Below are 12,567 nucleotides of genomic sequence, written 5' to 3'. Positions count from 1 at the left end.
GTCATGGATTGTTACTCCCGTATAAATACTATGCTGTGGCCTACCGCAGCTAGTGGAGGAGTTGGATACATGAAACCCTTGGAATCATCGGCAACCCAGGTAGTTCCGCCGAGTACCACTACTTGGTGATGGGACTCGGGCTTGGAGACCTGTAAATTAGCGTGTTGGCAGCCGGCAAGCACCGTGCAGGCCGACCACAAAAGATGAGCACGCGGAACCTCGTCCGCGCGACGGCGCAGTACATCTACGCGGCGGTGCGCATGAACCTGGAGCAAGCGCTGCGACGGCACCGGCGGTGCATGGCGGCTGACGCGTACGTGCGCATCCTGACCAGCGATCCGCTGTTAAGCCTACCGGGCGCCATCGAGGAGCTCATCGGGACCACGGTCGGCGGTGACGACGACGGCGACGGCGACGACGCGCGCCTGTCGGCTGCGTCGCTCGACCCCAAGGCCGACCAGATCCGCGCGCGCGTGTGCATGCTGCTGCGAAGGGCGATCCACTTGGCCGTAGCGGGGGCAACGATGGCGGACAGGATGGGCCGCGGCGGGAGGAGGAGGAGGGGTGAGGAGGGGGCGCCGCTGCCCGAGAGGCGGCACGCGCTGGCGGACGACGTCGGCGCCTGGACGGTCGAGCATGTGACGCAGCTGATACAGGACAGTGCCGAGTGCATGCTGGGGGAGCTTGAGCATCGGTGCAGGAGGGAGCAGGTCTGGGAATGATGGCTGGTGTTGGCTCTGTGGGTGTTGGTCAGCTTAGTGTTGGTCGAACCATGACTGGAGGCCCATGGCGTCACTGCATGATGGCTTCGCAATTGCTGGGCCAAGGATGCCACTCTAATGTCCTTGTAAGCACAGGCGGGAGGCCATCAAGGTTTGGGACACGATTTCGGATGGGCCCGGGTTGGATGGATGTGACTTTCGGGGAACTCGGGGAGTCCTTTCAGGCCATGTGGTCGTATTCGTAGTTTTGAGGATATCACATTGAAACCAGACTGCCGCATGGCGGGTGACTGTGTGCCCCAGTGGGTGTCATGGTAGCGTGATTAGCGCACTGTGGTCGGCATCAATTTCGATCAGAAGCCAAAACACAAGGCGTCCAACCTGGTCAAATCCAGCTCTGATTGTGTCCAACTCCTACTTCTAGATCAGTAGGTCAAGTGCAGGCCTCTTCTCGATACCAACCATCCAACCACTGCATTCCAAGATGACAGGTTCCAGCACCCCCGCGGGGCTGCCCGACATCAACGCCCTCCCCACCCTGGACGACGCCGCCCTCTTCAACACCCTAGACCTGCTCTTCGAGAAGTCGCCCGACATGCACGCCCTGGCCGGCCCCGTGGCGCGCTCCGGCAAATTCACCTCGTACCTAGGCTTTATCGACGCCGTGCGCGAGGCCCTACTCTCATTACAGCAACAGCAGGACGACGACGCGGCGGCGCGCGCACGGCTGCTCGGCATCCTGGGCGCGCACCCGCGGCTGGGCGAGAAGAAGGTCGACAGCGCGCAGAGCCGGGCCGAGCAGGCCAACCTGCAGCACGGGGCCGGCGCCGCCGAGGCCGAGCGGCTGGCGGCGCTCAACGCCGAGTACGAGGCGCGCTTCCCGGGCCTGCGCTACGTCGTCTTCGTCAACGGCCGCGGGAGGGACGTCGTCATGGCCAACATGCGCGAGCGTATCGACAGGGGCGACGCGCGCGCCGAGGAGAGGGAGGCGATTGAGGTGCGTCCGCGAGATATATTCGCCTGCGTACCATGCCCCCTCCCTGTAGAAACCTAGAGTCTAACAAAGAAGCACGGGTCGCTCTAGGCCATGGTCAGCATCGCCAAGGACAGGGCAGGCAAACATCTGAGTGCAGCGGGCACAGCTTGATAGCCCTTTGGGCGCAGATATCGTCACTTGGGGTCAAGCCGCCGACATGATTAGCGTTTGCAAGTGCCATGACTGGACTAGGTCATCTAGTGTTGTGAGTAGCTTATTTACGATACGGACAGTCTGGCCCCAATGCCTTTTTCAGTATTGCAATATAATTCTCGCCTCAAATTCTACTAATCGCCCACAACCTCTGGAATGCAGTACACGTTGTCAATATAAAGCGTATTGTTCCACCTCCCTCCCCATCCGGAGGCTGAGGGCTGCCGACAACTGGAGGCAGTTGCGGTGTTCCAAGGCCTAGTTAGACATCACGCAATTTATAAGCCCGGCCGTGGCTATTTTCTAGGAACCAGCTCATCGCCTTCGAGTGTAGTGCCATTTTCACACCTTCTGTGTTGCTAGCTGGTCAGAACAAAGGGAAAACCGCCAGCACACGGGCACCGGATCTGAGATACGACCGGCGAACGAGCAGCGGAAGTCCAGGCCCATTTGAGTGTGGGGATAATAGTCCCAATAAATCGGGAATATTGTCTGTGGCTCGCTGCGCTAGCCCCTTCCGTGGCCGTCTTTCAGCTCGGCAAGGGCTTCTCTCCCTGCTGGCCGCCTCAATTCCACGGCTGAACCCTTAGCGGGAACGCCTCCAAGCCCAGCACTTTATGTCAGGGGAAATGCGGTCTAGACCAGTGCCTACCTCTCGGCCTTACAAGACCATCGCCAGCTAAGCAGGATACGAGGTAACGTGATGTAGGGATGGGCGTGCTGCCTGATCCAGGATCTCTTGCGGCACAGCACCCTCCTTTCATTATTGGCATGTCTTGGCCTCATTTGGGCATATCTGGACTTTGGCGTGCAGGGAACGGGTTTCCTCTGACCCACAACATTGATTGGCTATCGAGACAACTGGAATTCGAGGCGGCGTCTCCTCAACAGAACCCAAACCTAGCCCACGCTCTCATTCACCCCCCAGCTCAGGCCGCCACGCCCTTCTCCACGCCCTTGCGGCGCAGGATCCCGGCGATACGCTAGGCCTTGTCGTCCAGAGACATGTCGGGCGTGATGCCCGCCTCGACGGCGAAGTTCTTGCGTATGGCGATGAGGCACGCCCCGGGCGCCTTGCTCACGATGGCCGCCTTGACCGTGTCTTAGTGCTCGTCTGGGATGGTGCCGCCGATGCAGAGGAAGCGCGGGGCTCGCCGCTGGTCCCGCGGCGCCCTGGCGTTGCTGCCGATCGGCTCGCTCGCCGCGTCCGCCTTGTCCAAGTTGCCCGCGAACGAGTCTGGCAGCTCCGTGGTCGCCGCGGCCAGGGAGAAGCAGCCGTGTACCACTGTTTTTCGTTTTGCCTCGTCTTATTTTAAGCCCCGCTTCTTGATGTCGACGCGCTATGGGGGATTGGTTCACTCACGCTCGTATTCTGGCTGCATACACGCACCGATCTTGTCGGCAAGCTCGACGTCGGTGCCGTAGCAGGCGAATGGAATTGGAGCCATATTGGTTGTTGTTGTGGTGGTGGTGGTGGTGGTGGTAGTGATGGGCTTGATTGCTAACTTTCGATGCTGCTATAAACCCGTAGTCGTTCTGATTCTGGTTTGTGAATGCTGTGATTATGACGGACTCGTAGAAAACATCTAGGCATTCAAGAGCAGGAAAGAATTGTTTATGTATAGACACATCGCTGTTTTCCACGGAGCCACCTGACATCGGATCTGACAGCCCCAAGTACTTTTCTGGGATCCGTCATCCCAGCCTTGCTAGAGGTGGACATGTAGAAGCTGAACGGCCGCCGGTTTCAACGTTGCCAAAAAGGCATCTTGCTTCTATTCGGACGAAGGCTACACTCGGTGTCCGCAGAAGCGATGGTAGATACAAGTGCCATCCATTCTAGGGCGAGCCTGATTCTTCCCATCCTAGGATGAACACAACTTGGCTTCTGCTCTTGAGGGTCGCGGAGAGGGATTCCGGGAAGGGCATCGGAGAAGACGATGGTGAAACATGCTGGTCAGGTGCCGCGCCGGCCGGCCTTCGCCAAGCCGAACCCCGATGTGTCGGACTTGGGACGGATGGGCATGCGGCGGGACGGAAACTACTTATAAATCTGCCTCATCAAAGAGCGAAGCTGAAGTCTTGTCCATCTGCCGAGGTGGTACGTTTCATCCACTGCGCCGGGTTCAACTGAACTGACATTTTGCCGGCGCCTTAACGAGAATGTAAGAGGCCAGTCATCCACTATCGTTCGGGATCTCGCATAGGAAACGAGTGACGCGAAGGTGTTGTCTACCTAGCCGTAGCCGGCGCAGGTCCTTTCGGTGTAAATAGTAGCGTAAATCGGATTACGGTTGGTTCGGCTCTTTTTATTCAAAATGAAGCAACGCATGGCCACCTCTAGAGAGTCCACTGCTACACAGATGCCATCCATCGTGATGCAGCCAGCCTCACTGTAGCCTTGGCCGGCTCGCATGTCTCCCGTATCGGAACCTCTTTAACCAATGGTTGGGGCCCGTTGCGCACCAAGCCCATTACATGATCGCTCTAGGCAGCAGGTGCGGGGTATGAGACTTAAACTGCCCGTTCCAGCACACTTGATGCGGATAGCTGTAGCACAAACATCTTCATTCGCTCACCAAGGGCAGTGATCGGCGGCGACTGCCCAACAACACCTTCGGCAAGGAGTCACACACGTCGAATAGCTGGTATGCCTGTACTACCCTAGACTGCTGCCTGTTGCCTGATGCCGCCTTTGCCACCTTACGCCCGCGACCGGATCATTTACTCCTGGGCACGACGTCTCCTCCTGTGTGCAACAGCTGAGGCAAGGAGGTGGTGACATGGCGTTACTATAGCTTTTATAAAACTGCCAGTTTCAATCTCCATTGTGCTTATGGAAAAAACTGCCATCGCTACAAACGCGACTCCCCTTGTATCACCAGTCTATTCTCGTAGTCACTTCCGGGTGTCACCATGTTTCGCCATTTACTGCTTCCACTCCACAGCCACCAAAAGGTGTTCCATGCCTGGCGCGAACTCAAGAGCGAGAAAGTCGCGGACCCCGGCTTCTCCATGGAGCAGGTCATCCGCGACGCGCACCCCAACCACCACCTCACGCGCCTGCCCAACACTTCCCTAGAGCTGCTCGAATATGCTAGCGCTGGCCACGCCACCGCCCGGCGCGTCACCGAGGGCGGCTTCCAGGCTGAGGTCTGGCGCGTGTACTGCCCGCCCTCCTCCCGCGTCGACGCCAAGGCCTCCTCCGCGCTCGACGAGGAGGCGGCGCTGGCGCGCTGGAACTACAGCTGGGACGGCACCGACTTCGTCGTCTACAAGGTGTGCTGGTCGTCCGGGGGCTGCTGGGCCTCGGCCTTCTTCATCCTGGCCCCGATGCCGCCCGGCCAGGCCGGGGCGGACAACGTGGTCGTGGGGGGCCACCATCGCAGGACCGACGCGCTGATCCTCGCCGTCGGCGACTACTCGCGCGAGCTGCACGACGAAATCCACGTCTTTGACGCCATGCGGTGGACCAAGTCCAAGAGCCTCTGGCGCAGCGTCCGGTCGGCCACGTGGGACGACGTGATCCTCGACCCGGCCGTCAAGGCGGGCATCATGGCCGACGTCGAGGGCTTCTTCGATAGCCGGGCCATGTACGCGCGGCTCAAGGTGCCGTGGAAGCGCGGCGTCATCCTGCACGGCGTGCCCGGCAACGGCAAGACCATGACCATCAAGGCCCTCATCAACTCGCTCGCGGCGCGCCGGGGCGAGAAGACGCCGCCCGTGCACGCCCTGTACGTCAAGTCGCTCGACAGCCGGAGGGGGTCCAAGAGCTCCATCAAGAGCATATTCGACATGGCGCGCCTCGTCGCCCCCTGCCTCCTCATCTTCGAGGACCTCGACAGTCTGGTGGCGGACGAGACCAAGGCTTACTTCCTCAACGAGGTCGACGGCCTCGAGTCCAACGACGGCATCCTCATGGTCGGGTCCACCAACCACATCGACCGCCTCGACCCCGCCGTCACCAAGCGGCCCAGCCGCTTCGATCGCAAGTACCACTACCAGCTGCCGCGGCACGTCGAGCGCGCCGAGTACGCGCGCTACTGGCGCAGGAAGTTTGAGGGCACCGACGACGTCGACTTCCCGGACGAGGCCTGCGAGATCATCGCCCAAATGACCGAGGGGTACAGCTTCGCCTACATGAAGGAGCTGTTCATCACCAGCCTGCTGGAGCTGGCTCGCGGCAAAACCGGCGAGGAGGAGGGGACCGTCGTCTCTGCCGAGGAGATGGCCGCTGCCAAGGCCGCCGAGAAACTGTACGCCGCCTCCGATGCCGAGCAGGCTGCCGCTCGGGCGGTCTCGGTGGCAACAGAGAGTGGCGAGCCGAAGGATTCAGGTGCGGGAAGTACTAACGAGGCCCCCGCCAAACGCACCATGACCGAGATCACGGTGCCCGAGTCCCTCCGCAGCAACCTTCTCCTGCGGATTATGAGGAAGCAGGCCGAGCTCCTGCTATCCCAAATCGACAGCGCGTCAGCCGAGGCGGTCGAAAAGGTGGCCGTGGGCAACAACAATCAGGTGCTAGGAACCCGCATGGCAGTCAAAATGCGCAAGTAATGGCCTTTCTCACCACTAGGCTCATCACCAGGCGTGCCCCGGGAGAATTACCAGAGAAAGGCGATGAAGCAACGACAGGCGGCGATCCCGGATCGGGGTTGGGTACTTGCCGGGAGCTAAATTTGTATCAAAGACGTAGCGATTCCGAACCAGGGTTTTCAAGGTGGTATTACCATGCATGTAATCTCTGCGGGCATTAAAAAACTGGCCGGTCAGGTGGAACAGGCCTGGGGCGTGGGGATATGCCGTGTCACGGATCGTCTTCTCCCATACTCAAGTTCGGTAGTTGGCCGGTTTACTCCGGTGGGCGGGCGCATATTAAGTCCAATATAACCCCAGGCTTGGCATTCTATATCCCGAGCCATCCTTGCACTTACACGGCCGATATGGCAGATGAGGGAAGCAGATATAAAGGTCCTAGGTCTTTCACGAGGGTTCTCTTTGGGCAACTCCCGAGCTGCTTTATCCTTTTGATCCCAAGCCGCACTTCGCTGTCTGAGCATAACGTGAAACCGTCCCTCTCCTCAGAGCGCCCCAAGATGCAGTTCCTCGCAGGTCTCCTGCTAACAGCAGCCGCTGTCCGGGCACACTGTAAGAGCCCGCACCCCCAGGCAGTCGAATCCCAACCGCGACGCTAAGCAATCCCCTCCCTCCCTCCCTCCAAGACACGTTCCCCCGCCTCGTCATCAACGGCCAGGCCGAGGCCGCCGACTGGTCCGTGACGCGGCAGACCAAGAACGCGCAGTCCAAGCAGGGCATCGAGAACCCGACCGTGGCCGACATACGCTGCTACCAGTCGCGCACGGCGCCAAACGTGGCGGCGGTGCCCGCGGGCGCGCGGGTCCACTACGTCTCGACGCAGCAGATCAACCACCCGGGCCCGACGCAGTACTACCTCGCCAGGGTGCCCGCGGGCCAGAGCGCCAAGACGTGGGACGGGTCCGGGGCCGTCTGGTTCCGCTTCTCCACCAGCGCCACGCCGACGGTGGACAAGAATAAGCAGCTGTTTTGGCCGGGGCAGAGTATGTCTTTTTTCTTCTTCTTCTTCTTTCGTGATCTGGAATTGGCGGGAAAAAGTTGAGTGAAACGGACTGAAATGCAAATCGGACGCACACACACAGACGAGTACAAGACCGTCGAGGCGACCATCCCACCCAGCACGCCAAGTGGCGAGTACCTGCTCCGGGTGGAACACATCGCCCTGCACATGGCCTCCCAGGCCAACAAGGCCCAGTTCTACCTGGCATGCTCCCAGATAAACGTCACGGGCGGGGGCAGCGGCAAGCCGGCGCCCCTGGTCGCCTTCCCGGGGGCCTACAAGAGCCAGGATCCCGGGATTCTAGTCAACCTCAACAACGTCGCCAGCCAGCCAGCCGGATACGTCGCCCCGGGGCCGGCGGTTTGGAAATCCTGAGCTTGGGGCGCACGAAGCAAGACCAAGGGAAACAAAGTGAACAAGGTCGGTGAATGTAACTGTGGTTTCCCCGCCGACTGCGAGGTCCCCACAACGAAGGCTATGGACAATAATACAAAGTCTTGAATGAAGGACATAAGTCACATGCCAAGCGCACCCTCCTGCTGCCTCTTGGGCCAGACATGCCGTGGAATCTGTCTACTTGAAATCTATCGCCCCGGCCCCATATATGGTCCACCTTCAAAAACTCGAAAATCCGCTTCGGGGGCGGCCGCTTCGAAGGCCTCGAATATTGCCATCTGTTGAGTCCATCTACTCCTCGGCCTCCTGGGCCATGGCGCCGCGAGGGGTACGGCGGCCTGTCCGTACAGTTTGTGTTAATTTTTGTAACTTGGCCGTGCATAACATGATCCTGGTGGAAGAGGGGAGACAGGGAGACGTACGGAGGTTCTGAACCGAAGGGCCGGGGATCGGGTAGCTGCTGAACTGTCCGTATAGGTTGAAGATGACTGTTGTTTTTACACAGCTGGGTCAGTTTCCGAGCATTTCCTACGCTTCCACCACCCATCAGAGAACCACTGCTTACTGCCGGGGTGGGTGGCGCTGTACAGGCTGCGGCCGGGGGTACCGCCCGAGAGCTTCTTGGAGCCGCCACTGCGAATCTTGAGGTTGAGGCACTGCGGGTAGGCCTGGGCGCCGTTCTGCTGGCCGGCGGCGTGCAGGGCGATGATCTCGTGGCGCAGAACGTAGTTGCCGGGTGCCAGGTCGCGCGGGATGGTCAGGTCCGACGCGAACTTGTTGCGGATCATCGTATCCGTCACCCAGTTGCCCGGGTTGCTGCCCGAGATGAGCGCGCCCTCAGTGATCTTAGTGAAGGACAGGCTACCGGCCGAGGCGGACGTGCACTCGCCTAGTAGATGGGTTGGTCAGTTCAGGTCATGCTTGGCGGGCGTGTGGTGCCTGGAGTGAGGGGGGAATGGGCTTACCGCTGCAGGGGGCCAGGTAGTTGAGCATAGGGCCGTGGTGAGAATCGGGCCAGGTGTCCCAGTAGATCTACGCCGGAGCGAGACGACATGTCAGTACTAAGGAGGCAGCAGATGGATTTGCAAGCGAGAGTCTCAGTCCCGTACCGTCAGGCGGTCGCCCGCGTTGGCCTCGATGTAGGTCTGGCCCGGGGTGGCGCTCTTGTGGCAGGCGATGTCGCTGGTTCCAAAGGCGCTGGGCTCTACGAAGCCGTTGTCCTGGTTCAGGGCCCTCCAGCCGGGGGTGTTCAGCCGCTGGTCGACCGGGAGGTAGAACCAGTTGGGGTTGGCGGTCTGGATCCGGCTGCCGCCGTTGACGCTGACGCTCGACACGTGGCCGTGCGCCGACGCGAGCTGCACCAGGGGCAGGGCGAAGACCGCTGCAAGCGAGACCGAGGAGTGCATGGCTCTGGTTTTGCGTGGGGTGGCTTTCTTAGGGAGGCTTGAAGCAAGTGGCAACGAGGGGCAGGTGACGGATATCCAAAGGTCTGGCTGGGCGAGGGAGGGTGGCCCGATGGTGAGGAGCAAACCTAGACTGGAGAGAAGAGAGGCATATCAAGCTCTCCTTATATATCGCATCTTCTATCCCATTCCTTTCACTTTCTTCTTTCGTCATGTGTCGGCCTCTTTTCGATGCTTGCCCCTGATCCCCCCCCCCCGGAGCCAAGTCAGCAGGCTCCTTGACTCTGTCGTCCGCCGGGCCTCGAGGCCGTGAGGCATGGTGTGACGGGAGTGGGGTTTTGGCGGCGGGCGCGAGTTGATGACGGCGCCGTTGGTGCAATTGCCGCATGGATCATGGATGCAGGTGGCGCGGGATGGCGGGCGTTCGTGTGCGCTGGCCAGCTCGGGCGTCTGCTCCATTGGGTCGGACCATTCGAGCGGTGGCCTGGCAGCCCAGGTCTGGCCATTGACGGAGAAAAGCGCCAGGGGTGTGTTGGAGGGGAGGATTGTGTGGTCCGGTGGCGTCCAGGCGTCCCCTCCCTCTCCCCGGCAGTCATGGTCCGTATTGCCAAATGCGGCAGGCCTAGGGGTGCTGGCTACCGGGCACAGTCCGGGGATGCGGGGATGCTGGCTTGGCCGCGCGCAGGGGTGACGGCTTATACAAAGCAACCTTGCGGCATCACACCCGCCGCAATTTCCGCAGTCGTGTGACGACCAACAGCGCTCTGGTGCGGCGAGGGGTGGGTGGGCGGCCAGGAGCTAGGCTTCTGGGCTGCCTGGGCCAGCTAGACAGCAGTGAGGCCTCGAGCCGAAGGGCGAGTCAGTGTAGCAGCCCGTTCTCGACGGGCACAACGTAATGCACCGCGCCTCGCAGGACTGGCAGCGAATGAGGAGCAATGAAGGCCAGACGAACCAGACGTCACCACCCAGCGACTGCTGGTCGCGACGGCAAGCGACGTGTTTCAGACTTGCTTGGCCAAGGCCGAAGGGTTGGACAGGTCGGCAACGCGCAGCAAAAGACGGACGGCGGGCCATCATACCAACTCCGGCCTCACGGGGCCTGCCTCCGCCCCTTCCAAGACCCATCGCTCGTGTCGATGCGATCAATAGTTCGTGCATGCGGTTGCTAAGAATACTCGCCTTGCTGCTGCCCACCCCATCGAGATATCGAAGAAGGCCTCCCGGGATTTCCGAGAGAGCTTTCGACATCTCACCGCCCTTGTCAGGATGCAGTTAAGAAGACCAAGATGGCTCTACTTGAATAGGACCGAGATATTTCCAAGCCCGTCTTAGACAAAGAAACTCCAGCACCGAGGGGAGGGTTGCGGCCCGTAGAGCCGTGAAGAAAGGTTAACTCTTGACCAATGTACACATGAACCTCACGCGTCTCCAAGAATGCCTGGCACGCAAGTTGAAAATTCTCTTGGGTCCCATGACGTGGGAACGCAAGGCGATGACGGGCTCAGCATTTAAGGCGGAATCATTGCTAGTTAAAGGTGATTTAAGCTTCATAACAACCAAGATAAAATTAACAGATATTACTTCCCCGACTAAATGTAAAGGGTAAAGGATTTCCAACCAGTGTGGCATGGCAAAATGAGTTTGAAAATACCAGGACACAGGCGGTAGGCTTGAAAGGGGTAAGTAAAATGTGATGCGAAAGGTTGTAAGGGTACAGGAAGGCGCAAGTGTTAAACCCGCCATAAAAGAACCAACCACGGCATGATCCTTTAACGCTCTTCATTATCAACATATTCATAGGAGTACATACGGGGCCTGAGGAAAGTTTCAACGGTCTGGAAACCAAAGCGAAGAAACTTAAATTTCACATGCAGGAGCCCGGAATAATATGCCTAAGCATTCACGGTGGCAATGGGGACTTTTGGCAAGGCCGATACCATGTCTGAAATGCCTTTTGGCCAGAGTTGGGAAATATCGAAATAAACAATGAGTTTAAAACGAGTAACCCTTAAAATTAACATATGACGGACAGGCTAACAAACGTAAATAACCTTTAGAAAAGGTTAAAACAACTCACAAGCGGCTAAGCAGAAAGGAGACATCTGCCGGGTGGTGTAACATTTTCTTAATCATCTCCTGCCCAGAAAATACCAAAATAACATCGCACTTAGGTTTAAATTATGTGTTATTGTTGGATTCCAAGTCGTAGCTTTCTTTTAACTTTTAAAGGAAGAATTTCAGCACCAAATCCTGCCGTATGCTGAACCCCCGGCTTTATCTCCATTAACAAATGATAAAGTCACCAGCCAGTCATATACTATCCCGCCACCTACTTTCCAGGCTTTACTTCCAGCTGGTGCTTGTGCGGGACGATAAATCACTATTGCTGCGATACAGTAGCCGTTTCTGTCGCGAAACGGACCGCTCCTGCGTTGTGTTTAGCACACAAGGATGCCGATCCTTGACCATACTGAACCCATCCCCGAAGCAGTAAAACAGGCAAACACGACCCATAAGCTTCCTCAAGGCTATTTCTGTCAAGCTAATGGACCGACAAGCCGACCTCACAGTCACTTTTGTCTGCCAAGTATGGAGTTGGATGCGACTCTTTGTGAATACGGTTGAGCGTCCCCTCCTCGCCCAACGCTACGTAACGAAGCAAAACGATGGGCCCAACCGGGATCGAACCAGCGACCTTCAGATATCTTGACTAGAGTTGCCGCTTCAGTCTGACGCTCTCCCAACCCAACTGAGCTATGTGCTCTCGTCTGATTGGCTGCTGGCCGGCGCTCATGATGGCGACGAGGCCGCTGGTGTTCGGCCCCACGACGGTGGGTCATTGGAGCTCCGTATTGGTCTCCATAGAATTGCCAAATATGTGTGGTAATACAATCGCAATCTTTAGCCGAGAGCGGACTTCCCATCCCTCGGCCGAGCTGCGGCGGGGCAAATTCCGTCTCTCCCCGCGACCACGCCCTGCCATCCTTCTCTGTCCTCCCTACAACACCAGTTCGGCTTCACCCACCAGACGTTGAGCCTACCATAAAAACCCGCCGCCCGCCCCTGCCCAGTATCCATCCCGCAATGACGGCAGAAACGACCAAGTTCCACGTCGGGCCGGTCCAGACCGAAGACGACGTCGCGCGGTGTCACCACTGCGCCGTCGAGGCCTTTGCGCGCCAGGCCCGCGACGGCATCTGGTGCGCCTTCAACCCGCGCTGGGACACACCCGACGGCGAGGCCCGCGGCGCCGCCCGCCTC

General features: G+C 58.9%; 7 protein-coding genes and 1 non-coding gene across 8 annotated transcripts; 5 read left to right on the top strand and 3 right to left on the bottom strand.

Annotated features, from left to right (window-relative positions):
- Positions 1–203: 203 nt before the first annotated feature.
- On the top strand, positions 204–722 carry GGTG_06693 (hypothetical protein; the record flags this gene model as incomplete). Its single annotated transcript, XM_009224514.1, has 1 exon — positions 204–722. One exon carries the CDS (start codon positions 204–206, stop codon positions 720–722), a length of 519 nt encoding a protein of 172 aa, XP_009222778.1.
- Positions 723–930: 208 nt separating this feature from the next.
- Positions 931–2,057, top strand: GGTG_06692 (hypothetical protein). The gene is made up of 2 exons (XM_009224513.1): positions 931–1,719; positions 1,807–2,057. The coding sequence occupies exons 1-2, from the start codon at positions 1,207–1,209 to the stop codon at positions 1,867–1,869; spliced, it is 576 nt and encodes a 191-aa protein (XP_009222777.1). The 5' UTR covers positions 931–1,206; the 3' UTR covers positions 1,870–2,057.
- A 957-nt stretch (positions 2,058–3,014) lies between these two features.
- Positions 3,015–3,359, bottom strand: GGTG_06691 (hypothetical protein; the record flags this gene model as incomplete). The annotated part of the gene is made up of 2 exons (XM_009224512.1): positions 3,015–3,196; positions 3,275–3,359. 2 exons carry the CDS (start codon positions 3,357–3,359, stop codon positions 3,015–3,017), a joined length of 267 nt encoding a protein of 88 aa, XP_009222776.1.
- Positions 3,360–4,662: 1,303 nt separating this feature from the next.
- GGTG_06690 (hypothetical protein) lies at positions 4,663–6,941 on the top strand. The gene has a single exon (XM_009224511.1). The coding sequence runs from the start codon at positions 4,828–4,830 to the stop codon at positions 6,466–6,468; it is 1,641 nt and encodes a 546-aa protein (XP_009222775.1). The 5' UTR covers positions 4,663–4,827; the 3' UTR covers positions 6,469–6,941.
- Positions 6,942–7,007: 66 nt separating this feature from the next.
- GGTG_06689 (hypothetical protein) lies at positions 7,008–7,882 on the top strand (the record flags this gene model as incomplete). The annotated part of the gene is made up of 3 exons (XM_009224510.1): positions 7,008–7,023; positions 7,065–7,490; positions 7,590–7,882. 3 exons carry the CDS (start codon positions 7,008–7,010, stop codon positions 7,880–7,882), a joined length of 735 nt encoding a protein of 244 aa, XP_009222774.1.
- A 36-nt stretch (positions 7,883–7,918) lies between these two features.
- On the bottom strand, positions 7,919–9,559 carry GGTG_06688 (hypothetical protein). The gene is made up of 5 exons (XM_009224509.1): positions 9,013–9,559; positions 8,869–8,935; positions 8,469–8,792; positions 8,326–8,391; positions 7,919–8,241 (listed from the first exon to the last, which is right to left on the bottom strand). The coding sequence occupies exons 1-5, from the start codon at positions 9,307–9,309 to the stop codon at positions 8,195–8,197; spliced, it is 801 nt and encodes a 266-aa protein (XP_009222773.1). The 5' UTR covers positions 9,310–9,559; the 3' UTR covers positions 7,919–8,194.
- A 682-nt stretch (positions 9,560–10,241) lies between these two features.
- On the top strand, positions 10,242–11,252 carry GGTG_06687 (hypothetical protein; the record flags this gene model as incomplete). The annotated part of the gene is made up of 3 exons (XM_009224508.1): positions 10,242–10,454; positions 10,881–10,985; positions 11,055–11,252. 3 exons carry the CDS (start codon positions 10,242–10,244, stop codon positions 11,250–11,252), a joined length of 516 nt encoding a protein of 171 aa, XP_009222772.1.
- A 721-nt stretch (positions 11,253–11,973) lies between these two features.
- Positions 11,974–12,070, bottom strand: GGTG_20132. The gene has a single exon. It is a non-coding gene; the product is annotated as a tRNA-Phe (tRNA).
- Positions 12,071–12,567: the final 497 nt, after the last annotated feature.

The sequence above is a fragment of the Gaeumannomyces tritici genome (assembly GCF_000145635.1).
Source record: "Gaeumannomyces tritici R3-111a-1 unplaced genomic scaffold supercont2.3, whole genome shotgun sequence".
Taxonomy (NCBI): Eukaryota; Fungi; Ascomycota; class Sordariomycetes; order Magnaporthales; family Magnaporthaceae; genus Gaeumannomyces; species Gaeumannomyces tritici.
The sequence above is the reverse complement of the archived record's forward strand: the minus strand, read 5'-3'. Positions and strand labels throughout refer to the sequence as shown.